At 42.9% G+C, this 24520-nt stretch overlaps 1 protein-coding gene across 1 annotated transcript in view; it reads left to right on the forward strand.

The window, feature by feature from the left end:
- PKD1L2 (polycystin 1 like 2) overlaps nucleotides 1-24520 on the forward strand; it is a 52448-nt gene that overhangs the window by 7709 nt on the left and 20219 nt on the right. Inside the window, exons 4-25 of the mRNA XM_019505264.1 lie at nucleotides 1065-1175; nucleotides 2169-2316; nucleotides 4014-4243; nucleotides 5396-5800; nucleotides 6606-6704; nucleotides 7844-7893; nucleotides 8389-8503; nucleotides 8921-9128; nucleotides 9610-9730; nucleotides 10187-10328; nucleotides 11091-11291; nucleotides 11866-12011; nucleotides 12916-13110; nucleotides 14678-14803; nucleotides 16539-16735; nucleotides 19527-19649; nucleotides 20477-20603; nucleotides 21043-21177; nucleotides 21909-22134; nucleotides 22602-22795; nucleotides 23236-23466; nucleotides 24190-24291. Of these exons, the coding sequence (XP_019360809.1) occupies nucleotides 1065-1175; nucleotides 2169-2316; nucleotides 4014-4243; nucleotides 5396-5800; nucleotides 6606-6704; nucleotides 7844-7893; nucleotides 8389-8503; nucleotides 8921-9128; nucleotides 9610-9730; nucleotides 10187-10328; nucleotides 11091-11291; nucleotides 11866-12011; nucleotides 12916-13110; nucleotides 14678-14803; nucleotides 16539-16735; nucleotides 19527-19649; nucleotides 20477-20603; nucleotides 21043-21177; nucleotides 21909-22134; nucleotides 22602-22795; nucleotides 23236-23466; nucleotides 24190-24291 (3632 nt within the window). The remainder of the gene's footprint in view (nucleotides 1-1064; nucleotides 1176-2168; nucleotides 2317-4013; nucleotides 4244-5395; nucleotides 5801-6605; nucleotides 6705-7843; nucleotides 7894-8388; nucleotides 8504-8920; nucleotides 9129-9609; nucleotides 9731-10186; nucleotides 10329-11090; nucleotides 11292-11865; nucleotides 12012-12915; nucleotides 13111-14677; nucleotides 14804-16538; nucleotides 16736-19526; nucleotides 19650-20476; nucleotides 20604-21042; nucleotides 21178-21908; nucleotides 22135-22601; nucleotides 22796-23235; nucleotides 23467-24189; nucleotides 24292-24520) is intronic.

The following is a 24520-nucleotide window of genomic DNA, read 5'->3' on the forward strand; positions in this document are numbered from 1 at the left end:
TGGTTGATGATACCCATAACAATATCTCGTCTCTCTTTCTCAAACTAATAAAGTTTAAGGGTCTGGGCACATAAATAAGCTATCACCAGGTAAGCAGCTACTCTGTGGTAACTGTCCATACGCACACTCTTACACCACAGTAAATGCAAGATTGCTCACTCCATTTCCAAGAGGTGCAAGAATGGAAACAGGAAATGGTGGAAAAGTGGAGAATGGGACATCACGAAGCCCCTGGCATGAGGAAGGGAACTTGAGGATCCAATCCTCATCTAGGATTGAAAGTGGGATGAAGAGTGTACAGAACCTCTGACCTAAGAAAAAGGATGGGGAAACTCATAAAGGGCTAGATCTTATTTCAGTTATTAGGCTTCTAAATTGACTTAGGTTCCTGAGTGTGATCCTATTCCACCCTGCTCAAATCTCTGAAAACCCAGTGATGTGACAGATGGGCAGGCACTTTGCCTCCTGGCTTCTTTTTCTGTGATTTAGTTTGAAGGCTAAGATAATGGCCTGTTACGAAAATAGATGCATTAATGGATTTTCAAGGGACTCAAGCAGAGTGGAATAGGGTTGCACTTAGGTACCTAAGTGTACTTAATAGATGGAATAAGATCTGGCTTAAGGAACTCTTGAAATAGAGGGACACAGGATGATGGCAACCAGGGAGTGTTTATGGCCTGGAGAATAGCAAGGAGTCCCTGGGGTGTGCAAGCTGCAGAAGATATGCAGTGTGCTACCCCTTCATCTGACAAGTGGCCAATGTGAGACTGGGCAGTTGATTCAGTCCTGCTGCACAGCTCTGACTCTGGGCCAAATGCAATCAAAACTCACCACTTTGCTGGTTCTCATCCTTCCTAACTTCTGTGTTTTTGGTAAGTGCTTTGATGCTTTCAAAAAGCAGCAAGTCAGCTACACAACCAACCCAAAATACCATGGGAGTTAGCATAGAAATCAATGTCATGATCCTGCCCTTTGTCTGCAATCCATTCTCCCCTCTCCTTTGAGCTGCTGTGAAGTTTAAAGCTGGGTACTTTAATCTCCAGTGAAACTATATTTCCTTCCAGGGCAGTGTCATGGACTGCAGGCATGCCAGGTGGCAGCAGATGGGACCTTCTTTGGTGATCCTTGCCCAACTTTGGGGGGCTATTTGTCTGTGCAATACCACTGCATGGAAGGTAAGCAGCACTAGCACCAGTACAACCCTGTGCTCTGATATTGTGAATATTGTTGGAGTTTTATGAAGTTACAGAGGCACTTGAACCAAAAATAGCCAATGAAGCTTTGAAATATCCCAGGACCTGTAGTGGTTCAAATGCCACACTGAGGCTGAAATGCATTATATGGAGATAGCCCCAAATGGAAAATTTCTAATCCAGATTAGAAGGTTCTCCATTGAGATCTGATGTTCTAATTTAAGCCCCACTTCTATTATGGTTTAAAAATATGTGTTCAACTGAACTTAGTGTTTGTAAAAGATCCTGCAGGTCTTTAAGCACCTGCAGAATAATTATAGCTCAGACAGTAATAGCTCACCTACGACCAGAAAACTATTACAACAAGGGTACTTCTAATTTCCATGGCCTATGTCTGCTGAAACAGCCAATCAAGCAACTGCTTAATATGATATGGAAGAGTTACCCCCTAGGAACTGAAATGAAGCCACCAACAGCCCCCAGACAGGGATGACTGCTGAACTGACCTGAAGGTGAATCAGTAACTGAGAAGTGATCTGTAGCCTGCTAACTATGACTTGAACAAAAAAGCCCTCAGTTTTTCATTGCCAGCTCCATAATCTCAGGGAGGGAGAGGCTGGGCCAGGGGATACATCTAAAAATCAATTCATTGCATTAGGAGAATCTTCTTAACCAGCAGCACAGCCTCCCAGTTGCAGCTAACAAACCTATGAAGCCTTTAATAAAAATACATGACTAGAAAGTTCAAGCATATACAAAACACTCAAGAGGCCAATTATAGTTTCAGCAAGAATCCTGGCAAGGAAAAAAATCAACTGGATGCTCTGTGTCATTATTGCCCTCAACTGGTTTAAACAGGTAGCAGTTAAGTAGGTCTGCTTCAGCCCAGGCCAGCTGCCACAGTGTGCAAAAACTTAATTTTGTAGTGACCTTAGGCAGATGATGACGCTGTGCTCTGGGCATTGTGTTTTACAGGTCTGCAGCTGACCGTGACGGATACATGCTTTATCTTTGAAAATATCACAGTCTCTTTGAAATGGCTGCTCTCTCCCTATTCTGGCAACCTCTCCTGTATAATTAGCACCGGAGATGGACAAACTATTGATCCCTACTACCCTCTTACGTAAGATTAAGCTTTTATGCACATCCTTAAAGTCAGTATATTTAGGTATCTGCAATTTTGTTTTTTAATGTCTCAAACCTCTGAAAACAAGATGTTGCAAATAAAACTGTGACAAGGCCTGGAGACAAGATGGTTGGATTTTGCAGTAACTCATCTTGAATTATTTAAGAAACAGCAACAACATTTTGGTGTCAGGCTGCCAATCATCATCTTTCATTTGCTTAGTATAAGCAAACTCTGATTCATTCTAATGGTCTTTAATATACATCCTGTGCACATAGAATTACTGAAAAATCTGCTGTCCTTTTAATGAAAAGAAGTTACAGTTTCAAGCCTATTATTTCTTGTTCAAGGGCATTTTTCAATACTTGATATTATTTGCAGTGGTCTCACGGTGCTTCGTTATATTTGTTTGGGCTGTTCTGTAAATTCCATTACTATTTTTCAACAATAATCTTTTTCACTGTCGGACTTAAAAATCAAATTTGACTGTATTGTTCTAGAGCAGGGAAAGCCAGTGACTGAATTAGACCAGAAGTTCATCTGTGTACTTATCCAGTCCAAGCTGAGCCTATTGTAAAATGAGCACAGAGCAGAATGGACAAAAAGCAAACTGACTTTTAAGCATTCTTTCAGTGTGAATAATTTAAGGTCATGAAGTAAAGAACAGGTATAGAGCTTCTTAAAAATATAGAGAATCACTTTCAACTAGACTGTATCCATTTAAGTGAAATATATGTGCTTGCAGCAAGTGGCAATGTCTGCTTTTAAGGCAAAGCTTTTTTTATTTTTACTTCACCTCCTTAATACCCCACTAAATCCTGCTCTTCTAATTTACCCTCCTGTTGTGTCCTATCTGACCCGTAGCTGGGAGTTCTCAAAGACAGGGGTTTTTCCCTTTGGTCTAGTCTTGTCAGGTTTAGGGATGTTAGCTGAGCCCAGTCTAAACCTGGCCTGCTTGCTAGTCAAGACAAGGCCTTTTTTACAAGACCCCAGTCTGACATAGTCCTGGTCTTTTGACTGGGCATCTTAAGTGGTACCATGGTAAATAAATAAATAAATAGCTGGTAGCTGGATTATTTTATACATTTGTTTGCTTTCCATGGTTCATCTCCTCTTCCTTGTGTCCCTGTTCCTGTGTCTCTGAGCAGGGCTAGATGACATGGTAGAGGACAGTGTGTCTGCACCTCTGGGAAGTAAAATATCCCAGGCTACTTACTTGCTTTTTAATCTCTCTGCCTTAATTTAACCAATGTAAGCTGGTTTTGCTGAACTACTGCACCCACTGTTGTCACTAGGGGAGGTGCAGGTGTGTTAGCAAGGTGGAAAAATGTTGCGAGTGAGTCCAAACATAGATGAAGGCATGCATAAGAAGAAAGAATAGACTAGAAGAGGGAAAGCTTACAAACTGCTGAGCACCCCGAGCTTCAACTCGCTTGCCTCCGAGAAGGGAAAATCAGGAACAGAAGACTAGGGCGGGGAGAAAGTTAGTGTGACAACATAGTTGCCTGCTATGACAATTTAGCTGGGACAAAGATACAGCCCTTAACCCTAAAAGAAAATATCTAAGCACCCTAGGGATTGCATTGGGTACAGGAGATAATCTCCATCAGAGCAGTAATTTAGGAAGTATGGCCCTTCCTCTCAGATCACGCTGCTACAAACTTTTCAGTGCAACCTTCTGCTTTGCATTGTAGCTTGTCCAGCAATGTAACGCATAAATATACATCTCCTGGAGAGTTCACTGTGTTCGTGGAGTGCACGACCAGCGAGTGGCATGTAACAGCACAGAAACGCGTGACTGTTCAGGACAAGATGGATCAACTCAGCATTACAGGGTGCTATAGCCAGTATGGATCAGGGAACAGTTCTCACTGCTGGACACTATATGGGGAAACGTTATGGATCCAAGTGGAACTTAATGGAGGTGAGAGCAATTACTCTGCAGATTCAGTGGTGGGTTCAGTGATGTGCCATTAGTGGAAACAGGCAGATTCTTCACAAGATGAATCTGGATTTCTTTTATGAAAGGAGCTTCCCTCATTCCCTGTGTTACAGTAGTTGAAACACTTCAAATGTGAACCAAATGTTTTTCCCTTCTAAACAAAGAGGGAGCCTAAAGGATAAATGCAGGTCTTAGCACCAGAGTCGGTAGGGAGAGCAGCGAGTCTGTGAGTCAGCTCCTTTGCCACATGCTCATTGTGTAACAAGTCACAAGTATCTGCTGCTGCCTCGCTTACCCCTCTGTAAATCTAGAGTAGCAACATGAGTCTTCCACAAAAAGAAGCTGTTTGGAGGCATTATTTTATAAAACCTGCTGAGAACCCTGGCAAAAGGCACTAAATAAGTACCAAGGACAATGATTGTATACTAGAGCCAGGTGAATAATTTGTAAGAAGTATCTTACAAGAGGAATCTATCACAGATGCACTGTAAATGTCTCAACATTTTTTTGTTACTCAGAATGATTTACTGGGTAATTCTGGTGGTTGATTTTACGCCTGCAGTAGAGTGGCAAGTTTTCACAAGTCCGGACTCATCAATACTCATGCTAATTTAATTGGACACGTAGGGCTCAGTTACATCAGGGCTGAACATTCTTGGCTCTGATCCTGCAAAGGGGGAGCTTAGCTCTAAGCATTTATGTCCCACTGAAATCAACGGGAAGACTCACAAGCTGAAAGTTAAGTGCTGCTTAAGCCCTTTGTTGAATCACGACCAATGTGCTCAGCACCTGCCAGAATCAGGCGCAGAATGGGATGTCCCTGGGAGATCAGACCCCATCAAGCTAAGCTGCTGGAGTACAGGCCCACAACTGACAAACCCAACTTCAAGGTTGCGCTCAAGTTCTGTCACTGGCATAGATGCTGCTGACAGTAAACTTATTTGCTGGAGTATTCATGGGAAGCAAACCAAAAGGGGCACAAACCCCACTGTACTGAATTTATTTTAAAATGAAATGAAATGGTTGCAGGCTATCCCTGTGCTAGTTGCCTGCCTTCTGAATGCAACAGACAGCACATGGGTTGGATGTTAATGTCTAGGGCAGCAGTGATAGTTCTGAATATTTCTTTTCCAGGCAGTGGAGTGACCTACACTGTCTTAGCGGATAACATGACTCTCATTGAGTCCACTGCAAAGACAGGGATCATCCCTTACAACCTGACGCTTGACAGCACCTCTCAGCAGCTCCTTGGCCTGGGGATACACCTACTGGCAATTCTGGCATCCAGCAACACAACAATCTCAAAGGTCTCTGAGAGCCTCACTGTTCACTTAGTGGAACCGATATCTGGTCTTCAGGCTTCATTAGCTTCTCACACTCTGGAAATGGGAAAAGACTTGGAGATCAATGTCTCTGTGGCTCGTGGTGTACCAGACAAGCTAAAGTTTGAAGTGGTTGGCTCCAGTGAAACGTATTCTCACCAAAAAGACTATCTTAAAGGAGAACCTGGAATATATAGAGTTCCTATTCATTCAGAAGGTATGGCACACTTTTATTCTCATATATAACCACATACCTGGCTGTATGTCCTTTACTGTAGTTTAAGAAAAGCAAGCAAGCAAGCAAACCAACCCAAAACTCCAGTCTCCAAGACAGTATACAATGTACTACCCTGTAGCAGGCTCTGCCTCTGGGAGACAAATAGCTGCTATAACCGCACAGAGTTTATATAAATCTAAAAAGCCTATGTGATATATAATACATATGTATGCATAGAAAACAAAAGTATCACAGTTTCATCACAGATACATATGCCACACAGCAGGTGTTTTCCTTCCCTTTAATTATCCATTTCACTCTCAGATTACAGCTAGTAATCTAGCTAGTAATCTATTTAGGTGGGCAGCAGATGATTTTGATGCACAGTAGTCCAAGTTTTATTGGACTGCTCTCTTCCCATCATATGCTGCCTGGAATGTAGAATTCAGAGGGAGATGCTCCAGAAAAGCAGGCCACTTTCCAGAGTTGGCTGGGCACAATTAGTTTTTATTGCTTTCCTGTGTTAGTATTTTAGTTAACTGGCAACACTGACAGGTTGTGTGACAGAAGTCAAAGGGTTAAAAAGTTGTGATGCAGACATTTTCTGAGGTTCTGATACCTTGCTTGAACATTTATCTCACGCTAAGTTTAGCTTATTCGTTTACCACAAAGGAAAAAGGAACTTTTAATTAAAAACAAAAAGTCCTGAAACAACACAGAATTGGAATTTGTGTCTCAAACATACAGGTCTAATGCACCATTATTCCTAATGCTCTGCCTACCTTTGCCCATCTGTCTTTCATAGGTACTTTTCTGGTCAAGGTGCTGGCCATGAATGCCTTCTCGAACATGAGCATGGATATTGGGAGCATCACAGTGTCAGCCAACAATTCTCTTAAAGAAGGTAACTGCACTTACCTGACAGAGCTGTTCTGATCGTGTTCAGTGACCCTTTCCGATATGGCAGTTCATGGCACTGAGCATTTGATGGCTTGCAGACAGAGCTCTGATCATTGCTTGCCTCTAGAAACAGCGCTGGTAAACCTTTTGGAAGCTCTGGGTAAATGTTCTACAGTGGGAAGAAAACAAAATCTCTGTGTATAATAATCATTCCTCTTACTCTGAATTTAAATAGAGACAAAGAGAAACTGAATGGGCCTGGAGGACTGCTCCTTTCTCACACACTATAATGTTCCCTTTAAGGTAGGGATAGAGCATGTTGGCGTGGCAATATAGGAAAGGCTGGATTATTCAGTCTGTGTTTTCTATAGTTCTCTGTAGTGTTTGTTCTCTGCAGTCCTGCATTACTGAAGCCCTGGCAGCTTTGCTATTGTGTTCAAAGGTACAGGAGCAGGGCCCACATGGAAAGAGTTTGTGTCTTCAGGGGGTATCTGATCTGTACCTAATCCCAACACTGAAATAATTTAAAATTAAAGCCAGACATACAGCATACTTTTCTAGGAAAAGGCCAATGGCTTCTTATCACTTCTTCCTACTGAAGGGAGTGACCCTGCATCTGAAGTGGTCCCAGCATGGCATCATACCACACCAGTTACACATTTTGCATGGGCTGTCTGTGCTAGAAGGAATCAGCTAAACATGAGATCCTGAAAATGATTCTAGAGATCATATAATCTGTATCTCAGCGGTACCACACACTGCTGTCTATATACAACATTCACCTAGATAGCTCATGGCCACACATCAGTGTAAGGATGATAATGGCAAGGGTACTATGAATAAAAGGGCTGAAGCATTAATATGACTGAACTTTCAAGTTGTTTCTGTACTCCAAAGTTTTGGATTGTGATTTCACTTCCTCTAATCTAATTCTATCACCTCAATGTATTTACTCTTGCTTTATATCCCCATCCAGGGAGAATTGAGATCATCTTCAACTATGTTAGTTGCTTGTCTTATTCCTACATTCCTGACTTAGAGGCAGACTTTATATTTCTTCTATATCAGAATATTCAGCTAGCGCTGTTAGGCAGCTTTATGGATGGCGTTAAAACATTTTCCTGTTTTCGTTATACTAAACAGATGCTGCTCAGGACGAAAACATATCCAAAGAAAATACCCGAAAGACAACAGTGAGTGTTATTCAAAGGTTTCACCTTGAAATGGGAATGCTAAGAAATATCTCTTGGTTGTTAATGTACTGCTTGGGGATGTTTTGTAAAAGTACTCACAACACATCATTGACGGATCTGATTCTGCCTCTTGCTAAAGCATCTTCAGCTCCTGTTGACTCTAGTGCTTAGCACCTCAGCTGACTGAGCTCCATTAACCTGAAGTATTGTAATCTAAAACGTTAGCTTCATCCCAGAATCCACACTATGCGTCTTTGAGATAAGCACATTTATACTTCTCAGATCTAATCTTCACAGTAAAAGCCTGTAAGTAAAAGCAAAAGACTAGAAAACTCTTCACCATGACCAAGCCAGTTTATGAAACCAAACTTACTCAGATATTCTTACATTGTTTTAAAATTCACTAATATAAAAAAAATCATTTCATTGAGACAGCATCATCAAGTAGATAACACTCAGTGCCTTTTTACAATGGCTCACTCCCTTTTTCTTTAGGACAAACAAAGAAATAAAATATCCATTAAGCCTAGTCGCCACGTGGATCCCTTCACCACGGTTATGCTCGGCTGGCCAGATGACAGTGAGAGCTTGAGCTTCACATGGTCCTGTGGTACGTGAAGTGCTTCATGATGCTTTTCTGCCACTCGCTGCCAACCAGGTGGTAGGCTCACCATTATACTGGCTGTATGGTGCCCGTCTTTTTGTAAGAGAATAGAGACTCCACCTAACTTTAAACAACAGCTACACACCCTTTGTACTGTCAAAATATCACCCTTCCCGAGTCTAGCTGTAATAACTAGATGCTGCTCTATGGATTATAATCTAATCCAGGGTTGGCCAGTCAGCAGCATGGGTTCCACAAATGGCATGGACAGCCTCTGAGTGTGGAAGTGTAGATCAGGTACAGGGAAGGGAGCAGAAAGCAGAGTAGCAGAACAGGCATGGAAAAGGGATCAGAGTGGCACTTGGATAGGGTGCAGGGCTAATATGTGATATGTCTGCTGAAAAAGAGGGACTGTTTGTGCAGGGGCCTGCTGGCCTGGCTGGAATGACTGCATGGAGCAGCAAGTCATCCCCACCAACCACAGCCAGGTGAAGATCCCACCTGCCTGCTTGCCTCCCCCGAACTCGGCGGTGACCGTGAAAGTTACAGTGAGGAACCACAGCAAGGAAGAGAGGCAGGATGAGCAATGTCTGTATGTGACGGCAAAGCAACGGCTGCACCTGGACATCAGGTGGGCTGGCAAACTGCACTGGTTCTGGCATGGCCCTTTCTCCACAACTGCAGCTCTGGAACATGACTGTTGTTATTACATGTTAGAATATTTATGTAGCACCATATATGCGCGTGGCTCTTCACAACCACAGGAGCACAGCACTGGCAAGGATACCCTGGGACGAGCCAAACCTCTGCTATTGTAGCAACCATGTCATTTTATACCTTTTATACACTGATCAAACTCCACCTTAAAACTGCCCTGCTCCAACAGTTGTTAGAATCAATGCTTTTCTGCCACTCACTGCCAACCAGGTGGTAGGCTCTGGGCACCTAAATCCCTTTGGTAGTTGAAAGTCCATGGGGATTAGACTCTTTAGCCAACTAGGAAATTATGAGGATTTTGTTGTTCATGAATTCATGGGTTTACAGCTGCATATCCCAGGAGTTTTGAGTACATTTACCCTTTGGGTCATGACAACTCTTCACTTTCGTTCTAGGTGTGAGACAAACTGCAAGCCAGTAAATGCTAGTGAAGAAGTTGTTTTGAGTGTCACCAGCCAGAAGGACCCAGAGGTCATGCGCTATAACTGGTATTTGGACAACACGTTCCACGCAAAGGTGAGACTGAGCAGGTGGGGCAGGAAATCAATCTACACCCAAACGGTCTGGCTTGACAGGGAACACTTAGAGGTATGAATGGGGCCTTCTCCCAAAGCACAAAGGGACTTGCAGCAAGCGCAGACGGTCGTGGTAATGGCATATGTAAAAAGTCGGTGAAAAGTGCAATTAGACATATGTTTTTTATGCAGGTTTCAATCTTCCTTGTCATGTCTGTTCAAGTGAACAAAATAATTCACCAACTTGTCATTCATTCTTTGTCAGTATAATGTGACCAAGTCCCATATACTTTATCTGGATAAAAATTCCAGAGATGCCAATGTGAGTTTTTTTGAGTGAGAGTGTCAGGGTTAGGTCCAAAGTGTGCAAAACTGCTGAACTCTTCATGGAAACCACAGTATAATGCACAGGAGACAGTCTCTTCTGCCTTGCTGTTTTTCCTGTTTGATTTTCTAGCCTCCTCCGCTCCCTGCAGCCTGCACTCTGAATGGTTTCCGGCAAAGCTCATTGATGCTGCTTCCGAGCAATAGATCTGCATTGGTATTGAACAGCTCCTTTCTGCAGACACATGGAGACGCGTTCCAGATTAAAGTCATAGGTAGGGCTACGCGAGGTCTCAAGCCCTTCACTAAGATGCAATCTCTGCCATTCGGAAGCATTATATACAGAGGCAAGTTTAAGGCTCGCATGAGTGAAACAGACCACTGTAGTGAAGATTCACTAACTTTTGCAGCCAATGGCATCACATCCACATGCAAGAGTATGTGGCCAGGATCATATCCAGCCAGCTTTGAACCCCCTATACTAGGTGTTCCTATTTAGGAACACTAGGTACCTATTTACACCTATGCTAATAAGGGGAAATTTAGGGTAGGGCTTAACTAATGTTTCTAAAACATTTGGCTCCTTAACTGCTTTGCCTCTACTCTGCCATCATTCTGAGTATGGTAAAAAGTCTTCTCAGAGGACATATACAGTTAAATAACTTCATGCACCAACCCTATTATTCACACACTACTGCTTAAATCCCTTAATTCAGTACACACAAGAAAGCACAAAGTGGAGGAGAGTAGTAATATGAGGCAACTGATTTTGTGACCCTAAGTCAATGTGATGGCAACTGCCTGACATCTGGAAATGCTCTGTTGGTAAATATTTGACTGTGCAATATAGCTTTGCCTTACAGGGCAAATAAAAGTGTGTGTTTTTGGCTCTTTCTATACCATGGCTGAGGCTGTAAAATGATTTCATTAACATTTCCAGGACTCAAATAAAGGAGATCAGTATGAGAGCATACAGGATTAGTATGAGATGATCAGTTCTAATGGAAGATGATAATTTTTTTCCCTGAACTCCCCAGCACTGACTCAGCATGAATATGGTGAAGGAACTCACATTGTCAGCATGGTGGCTGCACCAGGAGTGCCAGCCTGTGCTATATCCCCTGAGGAGGGGTCGGTGCTCACCAGTTTCACCATATCCTGCAGCACCTCCTGCTCGAAGGACTCGTGCCTGCCTGCGCACCCCAGTCTGTTCACATATTGCTTCTATCTGAAATCAAGTAAGGCTTGGGGCTCATATGTTTAATTATTAGGTTCTCTAGGCATTTACTCATGCCCAGGAGCTTCCTGGGCAACTGCTACTGCTGCCAAAATTATTTAAATACCCTCGCTTTGGGCAAGTGGCACCTTGTTCTGCAATTAGGGTCATTCACTTCAATGAAGAACTGGCCAAGCTAACTGCTGTCCTTGGTCAACAGACCAGGCTCTAAGTCAGTGTTAGGAAAAATGTGCATAAACAGTGCATATATTTAGCATGGGGTCATAGTCTCTGAAACAGTTCTCTTCTGAAACTTTGAAGGATTTTCAGAATTACAGAACCACCTTAGCTAAGGGATCTGAGTGCAATCTGCATCTCTGAAGGATGCAGAACTTCTTCACCCCGGGCCTGTTCAGGAGGGTGAATCTTGTAGGTAGAAGTTATGTGAATAACATTAGCATAACGGGGGGGTTGGAGGGTGGGGAGGCATGAGAGGAGCACCCAGACAAAGAGAAGAAACTTCCCTTACAGTCTGTGGCCCGTTATTTTCAGAAATAGGAGCTGTCTGAGGGATAACCCCGGGTTTTCTCTTTCAGATTCTCTGTTGCACTGCGGCCCAGATCCTGAACTCTCATCCATTTATCTTCCACTTGGAGAAGAGGAAAACAACTTCATTTTACATGTCACAGTTATTGTCAGCAATAGCTTTGGTGACACAGTTCATACTAATGCTACAGTCAAGGTACATGGAAAAATTCCTTCCTCTCAAAGGGTATATCCACTCTGAGAACTGCACTAGCAGGCACCAGAGTGAAGCGCACCAGGACTGCTCCCCACATCGGGCCCCCAAAATGTATGTGATATATCTGCCTTAGTGCAGTGTTCAGCACCTGCTAGTAAGTTCTCCTAAAAGAGTTAGGTAATGCACACACTGTGCGCTTCCCTGCACTTCCCTGGGTGGAGTTCTCAGCCAATGTGAATATGACCAAGTCCCGCTCCAGCTCCTAACCCCATGTTTCTGGGAGCTTGGGTCTCCTCTCCCCATTTTATCCCTATTACTCTTCCATGATCCCATGCCATGATCATCTTTCTTAGTCAAGGAAAGGTGGACAGGAGACCTTGTGAGATCAGCAGTCTTTTCCATCACCCTTCTTCCAGGGTAGGGTTGATGGAAACTAGACGTATGCACCACTGCTTCACCAGTGTTACTCAGTGAAATTAGTTTTCATTACTTTGATTTCCAAAGCATTCCCTCAGCGTGAAATCAGAGTGCTGCAGAGCTGAATTAGGCTCTAATTAAAGGATATATACCTATCAGTATCTTTTAGTCAGCCCAGTTAGATGAGTCAAATTAGACTCATCTCAAGAAGAGACTGCAGCTTCTTTGTACATTGTGAGTTGGAATTTTTGATCAGAACATTCTTTTTTTCCAGATAAAAAATATTTTTTTCATCAAATGTTTTTGCACATTTTCTTTTCCTTCATCTGGTTGGAAAACCTAATCGAAAAATATTTTCAGTGAAAAATGGGGAAACAAAATTATCTCTATGTACCATGCCTAGTTATGATACCCTTTGGTGGTGCTGGGAATCGTGAAAGGTAGTGCCCAGTAAGAATGCAGTGGGCATGTCTGATTTCATCCTCAGGTTACACATGAAGAACTGGATAATGGGAACCAGACCCTGCATGCCATTGTATCTGAGAAAACAAACACCATCCTAAAAAATGGGAACAACAGCATGTCCCTGTTCCAGCTGTACAAATCAGTATCTTCAGTCCTCAATCAGGAGACCCAGCAAGAGACCTATAATGCGTCTCTGCGGACAGACACCCGGAAGGAGGTTAGTCAGACAGTTTGTTTTCGTACAATACACAATTTGCTCTCATAACTGCAGGTCAGCTCTTGAGGAATGCCTGTCTACTCTAGCTCCCTGTCAAAGGGAGGTGGATATTTTTGCTACCTTGCAGGACTTTCCAAGGTTTTGCTATAGGTTTCAGCTACCAAGGAGCAACCATGTATTGCGTACCACCGGCCCAAGGGAGTTATTGGCTCTTTACTGCTCCTGTCTATTCCAGAACAATGCGATTCCCTTTTGCTATCCCAGTTCCTCACTCTGAGGAAGGATCCTAGTGTTTACTTGCTCTGGGACTGAGGGTGGGTAGACAACCTCTACTGAGGCCAGCAGCTATTAAAGATGCTGAAAAATAGTGAAATCTTTATCCTTCCCTAGGCAGATTCCCTGAGAAAGAAGGGGTTTTCTTCTATGATTCTCCAAGTTCTCCCTCAAGAAAACTGAGGCAGTAATAGCCCTTGAAGTCTTGTAGTGTGGAAGGCATTTGGCAGTCCCAGGCCTCTGGGTTTTTGTTTGGTCTCCAGTTGGGGCCAGGAAAGATTTTTTTCCCCTTCATGGATGCCATTGGCTTCTGGTGCAGAAGGGGGATTATCTTCCTCTGAGGCACTGGGAAGTTTGATGTATCTAAGTCTGGAAAGTTTCAGATGGGTCCACTCATGCTCCTGCTCATACTAGAAAACCCAGAGGCTAGAGGGTCTTGCTCTTCTACCCCCAGTCACTCCAATCTCTAAATCTGGATCAGGAAGGAATTTTTCCCCTAGATCAGATTGGTAAGGGCTGTGAGAGGTTTTGTCTTTTGAGCAGAGCTGGTTTTTTGGATGCTTTTGTGTGATTTCAGAAACTGTCCACCTGCAGAGCTGAGATGAAAAGTAAAAAGCTCAGTAGAAACCTGAAAAAAACAGTTCAAGCCAAGTGAAAAAAGTTTCTTTTCAACAGTTCAAAAAAAGGGGAAAAAATCTTTTGTCCTAAGAAATGCGTTGGAACTGATCCTCTCTCAGGGACAGTTTCAACTGTGATGCCTCAACCTTTCTGACAAAAAGGGTCTTATCAGAAAATCCTCCCCCTGAGTTCTGGTTGTGACACTTTTAGATAGTTCTAGTTCTGACGCTCCCTTAATGTTTGCATGGGGCCTTGAGATCTGCAGGCAAAGGTCTAGGGAAGTACGGCTTATTGTTTGATTACGATTCATTATTTTTCTAAATCAATCTTAGATAGATTTGCCTTCTGCAGAGGTGGTGTTTATATACTAAAGCCTGTACATCCCTCTTGATGCATAGGAATTCAGGCACGTAGCTCTCATTGCTGTTAATGGATGTTAAGCGTGTGAACCCCCTGTGTCTTGAGGAGACAAAATATTCCTCTGATTATACAGTCAATAACTGGGGAAAGAAGCAACTCATGAGCAGAGCTGATGTCAGCTCAAATTGTGCTTCCCACGGAGCCTGGTTTCTACCTCGTGATTTATAACAAACGAGGATGTCAATATCCAGCAGTACTTACAGGATCTTAATTACCATCTTTGTCCTGTTGTCTAATTATCTCCTTTCATCCCAAGCTGAGAGAGCTGATGCTGGCGACTCTGTCTGCTGTTAACGTAACATCAATGCAGACTGCTCTTAAGATGTCAGAGGTCCTGAAAGAGATCACACACAGGAGTGAGGAGCTCTCCTCCTCAGCCCAGGTGAGCAGCGCTGCATCTTGCATCACCTCCCAATAACTCCCCCTGCTTCCCCCACCCCTGTATCCCACAGGTCATTGACATAGTCCACAGAGGGTACCAATACGTTGGATCAGCCTATTTTTTACTCAGATTTTGAGGCATTAACAGCAATTGCCCACATGCCATAACAGGAGACTGTGTTTTTTACTGTGTAGAGTAAAGGACTGGGAAGCAGAAGTCTCAGTTCTCCTCTCATTTCCACCACTGTATCACTGCAAGTGATAGGCAATTGTGGCTTGGCTCTGAGCCAGCTATAAAATAGGCACAATAATTCTTAGCTGTCTCACAGCCATTTAGGATATATTATCTGTTCATGCCTGTAAATTCCCTGAAATCATGGAAGGAAAGGTGCAAGCAGGGCTATTCTGAAGCTGCCTTTGGCTTCATGCTTATGGCTCAGTGACTTCACATGAGTGCTCCCACCGACCTAAATGCCTGCTGTCTGAGAGAGGAGTCTAGCTGCAGCACAACTTGGGCTTGGCTTTTTCATGTGCGCTAGTAGGTGTCCTTGAACGGTATTTCCCAACATGACTCTGACCTTGCTAGATAGTCAGTAGATGGCACTGTTTCTTTCAGTGTTGGCTCTGGTGCTTTCCATATCAGGCTGCTAGAAGAAAGTGTAGCTATAGGGAAAGGACACAACAGCTCTGTTGCAGGCAGCTTCCCCAGCACACTGGCAATCAAATATGTGATCCCCTGATTTGTGCCAGATAACTGTGGGATGTTTCAGCACTGGGTGAATGGCTGCCTCCATATGACAAAAACATTGGTTTTGTCTCATCAGGAGAAGCTCAAGACTGAACTTAGTGGGGAACGGGCACAGGCTGGGCTGAGCAGGGGAACGTGCACAGCTTTTTGACAGGCTCCAACAGGGTAATTACTACTTGGCTTTCGTGAACACAGAATAATCGATGGCCACATTTATGCATTAAAGGAAATGGCAAATACACTTCCACCTTCAGCCTTTAGCCCTGTGCCTTGATTCAGGCAGTGTTTGTTAAGAAGCTAACGAGTTTCATAGAGAATAATGCTGGAATGTGTTAGTACATGTGCTTGACAGTGCAGTTCCTAGTTCATTGCCCAGTAGCATTATCTAATCTGTCCACCTGGGTCCTGTTACCCTAACGTCTAAACTCCGTGTTCCTGCCAAGGCCTCGGACCTGCACCACTGAGTCAGAGTTTTGTCAGCAAGGAAAGGGTGGCATCCGATTCCCAAGTAACTGCATAAGAAACCATGTCAGAGTGTTACTGCTTCTTCACTGTTTGGACTATTCCATCAGATGTGACATGTGCTAGGCATCTCCTATTGTCATCTGTGACCATGGAAATTTTGCTCTTCTGGGCATTACTTATCATGTTTCAGGACTGAATCTATAAGGCCAGGTTGTAATGCATTTCATCACACTGGAGGTTTGCATAGATTGTAAGCTGTTCATAACAAGGAATACACTTTTTTTTTGTGTTGGTACCATGCCTACCACTGTGGAGTCCAGGCACAAGACCAGGCTTAAAATGCTCCCGTAATATGATTAGGAGTGCCTTTGTCCACAAATAGTCCCACTAGACTATTCATGTCATGAGGTCTGGGTCAAACTAAACACAGCAACTGCCCGTGCAGTTCTTTATTACCATGTTAACATCTATCACTTTTTAAATACAGACACACAGAAATAAACATCATTTATTTCCTGTCCAGGTAGAAGCCAGCAACACGCTAAAAGATGTCAGTGAATCCCTGCTTAGGGTGAACATGGAGGACAGTGAGGATGACCAGAAGCGGAAGGAAGCAGCCAGCTACCTATTTAATGCAGTTAGCAATGTGCTGGAAGCGTCTGTCCATAACAGCACTGGGGCTACATCACCACCGGAGGCTGAAAAGGTGCTTCCTGCTTGGTTCAGCTTCTAATGAACTGTGTGTGAGCACCTGCTTGGCCTGGAGGTTGGCAGATAAAAGCTCTTTTTCCTGAGATGTGTTTTAAAGTGGCATAGGTGATGGCCCAGTGGGGCATAACTAATATAATGGGATTTTCACAGAATATCCAGGTAAGTCCCCTGTGGGAAACAATAACAGCCTCTTAAAGCTTGTGATGCTGGACACCGGACTGGACAGAGCTCTGGAGAACATGCTGCAACATGTGGAAGGGACTGTACTGTCTGACCCAGGTAGACTTAGGGTACTAGGATTTCTCCCTCTGGAACTCCCTCCCTCTCTGATGAACCAGATCATAGCCTGAGGAATTGTATGGGTCAGCACCATTAAGGATTTGACCCTACTGACCTCAAGCCCCAAATCATGTCCTGTGTTATTGTCCTCAACCCTTCTTAAACAAGCTGCATGAAGCTTTATGCTGTCCCTTCATATTTGTCGGTGAATTTTTGCAAATGCTTCTGTATGCTTCTCATGTTAGTGCCTTTTACTGCTGTAAGTGTGAGCAAGGGATACTATTGATCTACTTTGAAAGGAACAATTATGAATGCTTTGTATCTTGATCCTAGCCCCAGTTTTGACACTGGTAAGCTCTGTCATTTTGGGCAATTTCATCTATACTCTGTAGACTGCAGCTTTTCAGCTTGTAATATTCAACATCCATGGGCAGTGTTGCCAACCCAAGAGAATCTTTTTTCACTGACAATCTGAAAATGTTTTACTGACAAACAAACTATTTACTGGCATATGTTTTACATCATGTAAATGTAACCCTTCTGCCAGGCCCTGGACAAGAGGTGGGTTCACATTTAGAGGTTTAACACCAACCATTGTAGAAAAGTTTGGTTTTTATTAAAAGTTTGCAGATTATGAGCAAAAAAAAAAATTCTTAGGTTGGCAAGCCAGCTTGACTGCAGCAATGGTTTCACACCATGCTGTCCCCACCCCAGGATCCCCTACTCACTCTAGCACCCTGATGCCCACAGTCACACACCACCCTGTGTTGCCCCCTCCTCTGTCCCAGCATGAACAACCAAAGAAATAATACCTGCCTACCTGCCACACAGCAGTGTTACAGGCAGGTGACAGGATTGAGAAGCAGCACATGGGAAGTAGTTACAAAGCCCTGTGATAATGCTCCCTGTAGTGTTGTGCTCCTGATCAGACATCAGGTGGTGCTGCTCTGTCTGTCTATCCATCTCACTGTTTCAGACTTTATGGATAGGCATTTTAGCCTGTTTTTTTTACAGACTGTCTGTAAATTTACAGTTGGTAACACTGTTCTTACAGTCAGAGAGAAATAGGGCTGGAAGGGACCTCCAGAGGTCATCTAGTCCAACCTCCTGCCTGAGACAGGATCATCCCTATCCAAACCACCCTATAAAACCATGATCTAAACTCTACATAGGACTACCCTTAGCCCTTATGCAATACAAACCTAAAACCCTAACCGGCCACAGGTAAAGCAGGGGAACCAGAGCAGCCAATGTCCTTTTTCTAGAAAATGTCAATATATGCTCAAGAGGTCCTGGGTAGACAGGACCATGCCCCCTGCTGCACAGGAAGGCAAAACCCCCCCACAGTCTGTACCCATCTGACCATAAGGTAAAATTCCTTCCTGGCTCCAAATATGGCATTTGGTTTGACCCTAAGTGGAGGGGCAAGACCGTCTAGTCTGGATCTTTCAGCTTTGCTCCTAGCAGGAGAGTTGATACACCCCAGCTGAAGTCCCCAGCCTTAGCTGTAGCCAATGCCCAGTGCCTCTGGGGAGACTTAAAAACACTGACACATACAGCAGAACTGGCTTGACATTTTATGTTTGGCTGCATTGTTCTTCCAGCAGATGTCCAGAAAATTGAAGTCTCCCATCAGTACCATCCCATAGCTTTTAGATAGATTTGTCTCCTGCTTGAAGAGTGCCTGATTAAGTGGCCTATACTAAATCCACACCATTACATTAATACGTTTCATCTTCATCCAAATGCATTCTGCTTTGCCTTCTTCTTCCTCCTGAACCAGGGAACAAGTGTATGTGTTCTGACATACAGGGTAACACCATCACCTTTTCTCCCAGTCCTGTCCTTCCAAAACAGAGTGTAACCCTTGATGTTCATATTCCAGTCATAAGAGCTATCCCACCAGGTCTCAGTGATATCTGTCAGATCATAAGATGGGTGTCTTAAAGGGCAAACAATTAGGCCTTTAAAAACTGTTTAAGCATAGAAATGAAGCACAAAGAACTCCCACCAAAGCCAGGGAAATAAACAACTGCTCACATTTGATGGATTAAAGGCACCAAGTGCTAACATTATTGTCAGATTTCATTAATTTACTATATTTATTGCCATCACAAAAACCACAGATGTGGTCCACAGCAAAGCACTTTTGGTGCACTTCATAATTGCTTTAAAATTCATCAGCTTACATCTTGCTTTATCCTGTTCCCCATAACCACAGTACCCGAACACTTGAGGCTTCATTTCTTCCTTCTCACTTAATAGTTTTCCAATCTTTGACAGACAATAAGGTTTGTTATTTACTGCTTATAGTCATGCTATTGCTTATTGCAGTTACTTTCTTTGAGGTTAACATGATTATGGCTGTCTGTTGGCTTCAAAAGAAGCACTGAAAATTTGAATGGAGAAAAAGACAGCTCATTAAGAGAATAAAATAAGATAAAAGAGAGGATGTGTTCCTAATTCTGTTATAATAACAAATACATTGCCAAAGGTTCCCTTCCCTCATCCTTTTTCAGAGTTTGGTGTCAGACAAGCTGTTGAACACTGTTGAAAATCTGCAGAGCGCCTTCCTGTTTGGGAAGCTACCAGATGATGACCCTGTGGTTCTGGCTACTCCCTCTGTGGCAATGTACATAAACAGGTAACCATCAGCACATTTCAGAGGTGTTTCTACACACTTGACATTGTTGATATTTTCCTGGATGAAGATTAGATAACATCCTCATTAAATTGAGTCATCCCCAAATACTACAGAGATGGCAGCATCTCCATACGAGCTGTGAAATGTAATCAGTTATCCATTGTAAGGAGAGTTTTAATTCACCTAATTCAGATGGCTATTGTGGAAGTCCTTGTATACAGTCTTTGGGCGGAGGGTGCTTTTTGGGGTTATATAGATCAGGCAACCACCTGCTTAAATGTGATGGTAGGTGGAAAAAACCTGTTCTGTCAGGTTCATTTATTCTTTTTCCAGTGTTGCTGATGCTGCTGTAGGTACAGAGCTGTAAACAGGGCTGCACAGATTAAATGGGATAATAAGGAACTTGTAGAGAATTCTCGTCTCCAGAAAATCATCCAGTCGCAGTTGGTTGCCCAGTTCATGCAGTTGCAACAACTACTAATAGGAGTTGGGCATTTGTTCATACACATGGCTAAATAGATACACTTGCACATACAGATACCCGCAAACATGCAAATTGAACATGAATATTTAAAAAATCCTTCCCTGTAATCATTCTTTGCTAGTGGTGTCTGGAATGCTATAGCAGGCAAAGGTAATCTATTAAGTATCTGTCAGTGGAGTTAGAAGGTGTTCACCAACCAACTTTTACTACCAACATTTTTTTCCTTTGCAAATAAAATAATTTATTTCTTAGAAATTCTTCACTGTGCTATCCACATGCTATTGTCTTTGTCTCTGTCTCTTCATATTGTCCTCGTGTATGTGTGACCCAAATTCTGGGATAGGTTACAGACAGACAGCATGGATGGTACATCCATTCGTGTCTCCAGTTCCACCTCTGCCAGTTTTACTCTGCCATCTGCCTCTTCCCTAAGTGTCTCAGGAGATGATGATGACACTCTGGATATAAGGGCAAGTGATCAACTTTTCCTCTAACTTGACTTGTTCTATCAATTTATTCTCTTGGTCTAATGACTCTAGACCCTTTTCTGTTTCCACAAATGTCACACACTGAACATACACTGAGTGGCATATCAGTCATGCCACCACATTCTTTTGTAATTGTGTCAGATCATAGGAGCTTTGTCCTTTGCTGTAATGTATATGCATGCTGAAAGGCACTGAGGGTGGGGGGGATCGGTCACAGTTTAAGGCTTGGGCATGGCCCATTTAAAGCTAAGGGGAAGTGTCAAATATGGATTTAAGTTTGAATTTCCCTGGAGTTTGGGGTTGTCTGGATCTAAGTCTGGGAGCTGAGATCATTGCTGATCTACTGGAAATTTAAATAGTTTGTATATAATAAAACACTTAGTACAGCCCAATACCTATTGTTGTTAATGCCTTGCTGTAGATGGTGAGCTTTGCAGTGAATCCCTTTGTATCAAGTGATACCAGTCTTGAAATCAGTGGAGCTGTGGGAGGCCTAAGTCTTACCAGCTCGAATGGACTGGTCATACCAGTCAATGACCTTCCTGAAAACATTGAGGTAATATCAGTCTTTAGTCTCTCTCTTTTTCTCTCTTAGTGTGAGCTAACATCTTCCTTGCTTATTGATGGTCACTTTATAAATGTCAGTTGTATTATCATCATCGTTATTCTATGTGAAATCTCTAATAAGCAAATTTGGTGGCCAAATGGTAACCTGTTCATTGCCAGCACACAACAAGATCTTGGTGCATATATGGACTAGGAAAGAATCTGGTGTCCAAGATAAATACAATGGACTTACCTTTCATGAGGACCATTACAACAGATATGACATTCTATTTGTTCATTCAAGGGATTCCAGGCTTTTCCTTGTCCATCAACATATAAATGAATTAAGAACTAAAAAAATTGTGTGGGTGAATCCTCAAAGTAATGGAAGATGATTTGAAACTGCGGTTACCCTGAAACAAAACATGATGTTTTAAGTTCATTATCCCAAAGTTTTACAACCATATTATTATAATCTCTAGGCTAGTCCAAGTGTGCATCAAGAGATAAATCATAATAGAGGAGATATGGACTATTCAGAACTTTGTTTAAGCATCATGCAAATTACAGTGAAGCAGACATGCATTAGATGGCCCCTGGAATGGAGTTTCTTGACTATGCTTTTCTCTCTGTATGTTCTGGAAGCAGAAATTATGTGTCCTGCACATATTGTACTGACATGCAATAGGATCAAACCATAGTTATAATTTTTTCAGGATGTGTTTTTCTGTTTACATGTAGATAATGCTACCAAGGCTTCCAGCAATTCAGGAAGACAGGAGCCTTCTGAATCTGGGCAATTTTAGTGCTTTCCAAGTCAATATTACATCTGAAAATACATCTCTAGTGGTCCACCTAGAACCTGAACAGGATATTCCACTCGTTCTCTACTTAGCATATGGCTATTGTCCAAATGAGACTAACTATGATATAAAAACTCATTTGCCCCATACAAAAATGACTGGAGGTAAGATTATTTGTCAATGACTTTTAATCTTGGGTGCTCAGATCAAGTCTGCAGAGTACTGACCACCTTTAACCCCTGTTTCTCAATGGAAGTCCACCATGGAAACATTCACCATGAACTCTTAATCATTAGATAATATGAGGTTATCACCCATATTTTGTACTGGATTAGTGCACGTGCAAAGCCTTACAGTTTGGATATGCCATTAGATATACACTATTTCAGGGTCTGAAAGAGTTTCAGTCCATGTCATGGGTCAGGCCATCCCTGCAAAACCTGTGCAGCAATAGAAGCAATGAATGGGTGGTTGAGAAAAGGATTGCTGAAAGTTAACACTAATAGGTATTTTGAAGCCTGTCCTGTTATAATGTTTAGCTCCTATACCTGATTTTCTACAATGCAGCAGGTTATTTCTGAAACAAATACTTTGTACTGCATTGATTGTAAGTAAACTATTTCTGTTCAAGATACGTCAAGTACCTGGGTTCTCAGCCCAGAAGAACTCACTTTTGGAGAAGGGTCTTACTATTTTTTGGTGAAACAAGACATGGAAATGGATTCTACAGCCAGCAGTGATTTAACTGTAGCAGTCACTTGCTTTGTATCCCAGTGCGTATTCTGGGATGAGCTTCAGGGGAACTGGAATAGCTATGGGTGCCATGTGAGTAGAGAAAAACAAACATTGATTTTAATGATCTTTCCACAGTATGTTTCAAAGCCAGCCTGGGCAACAAGAACATGTGGTAAAATGAGTACATAAGATTTACTGGTGTCCAAATAACACAGTGACATAAGACCACTTTGAGATGGAAACTCAGGCTTGTCCAGTAAAAAGAAGAAGCAAAAAATTTGTATTTTTCTCAGGGTGGGGACAGCAGGGTGGGGACAGATTACAGTTAGTGCCATAATCCCCACTTCCTCCCCACTTCCTCCACTTAGAATCACGACACTGTGCTGGAACTGGAAGGGTTTGCTTGTGTAGAACAGTCCCCCTGCACTAGCTTACAAGCCTTGCTGCTCCTGTAGCTTGCTGGGCAAGTAAGCAACACTTTGAAGCCAGACATCAAGATATTATCAGCAAGACAGTTCTTTGTCTTTTAGGTAGGACCAAAAACAACCCCCATCAGTACCCAGTGCCTTTGCAACCACCTCACCTTCTTTGGGAGCTCCTTCTTTGTCACACCCAATGCCATTGACGTCAGCAAAACGGTAGAGCTGTTTGGCACTTTTGTGGACAACCCTGTGGTGGTGACGACTGTGGGCTGTATCTTTTTAGTCTATGTGCTAGTGCTTATATGGGCTCGAAGAAAAGACATCCAGGATAATGCCAAGGTAAGCCTTCTACTACTAGAGATTTGGTGCAATTGGATTATTTCCCCTTTTGTTTGGCCTCCTATGCTGTGGCCTTATTGTTTCAGAGAGCAGTAGGTCCCTTGTTGTCCCTACTGGGTAGTTCAGACGGGCCTTGTATCATCATCAGTGTGTTTTCTGCAATATTAATGAGGAAGCAGGAGCATAATTTTTCAGTTAATTGCCTTTAGCATATGGTGACATAAAAATATAGCAGGTAAGACTGAATTTCAGGTGTGACTGAATTTAGTTTGTGACTCAGAGGGTCCCCCTGCTCTGCCCATTTTCATATCACTCTCTAGTCTGCTTCTAGACATAATAAAAAAAAAAGAATTTATTTTCTTTGAAAAATGTTGCAAGAAATGTTGTATATGTTTAAATTTTTCATGGGAAGCTCACAGGGTTTTTTGATTCCTGGGGAGGGTTCAATGAAAAATCAAATGTTCTTCAGAAAGCCAGAAGATTTTTATGTTAAATGTCATGTTGTTGAAAGCCAGTTTTCCACTGAAAACATCTAGCTGAAAAGTCTGCCACCGGCCCTTCCTCCTGCCTGTTGGCTGTGTACTTCCTGTTGGGCACCTGCAGTGTCCATAAAAAGACACCCCAACATGGACTGGAAGGCAGCTCTGCTCCCAGCACTGCTACTGCTTTAGCAGCTGTGTTCATCCCCTCCCCATCCACCCCAGTGTTGCATCTTTTCTCCAGGTGAAGATCACAGTGCTGGAGGACAATGACCGCTTTGCTCAGTATCGTTATCTTGTGACAGTTTTTACTGGGCACCGTCGAGGGGCAGCCACAACTTCCAAGGTACTCTTGAAGCTACAGCCACAACTGTGTCTTTCGTGTGTTTATCAGACCGCTGGTTTGTTCAGCTCCAGGTTAACAGATGGTGTCATTTGCCAGTCTGATGTCTAAGGAGGGATGGAGTTGGGGGATAAGTAGACAAGTGCCGTGACAAAGGGATGGAGAGGCAACAGAGCAGGGGCACACTGGGTCTAATGTTAGCCAACCAGGGTATGAGAAGGACCCACATCAT

Source organism: Gavialis gangeticus, unplaced genomic scaffold (assembly GCF_001723915.1).
Source record: "Gavialis gangeticus isolate Ggan-Ray unplaced genomic scaffold, GavGan_comp1, whole genome shotgun sequence".
NCBI lineage: Eukaryota > Metazoa > Chordata > Crocodylia > Gavialidae > Gavialis > Gavialis gangeticus.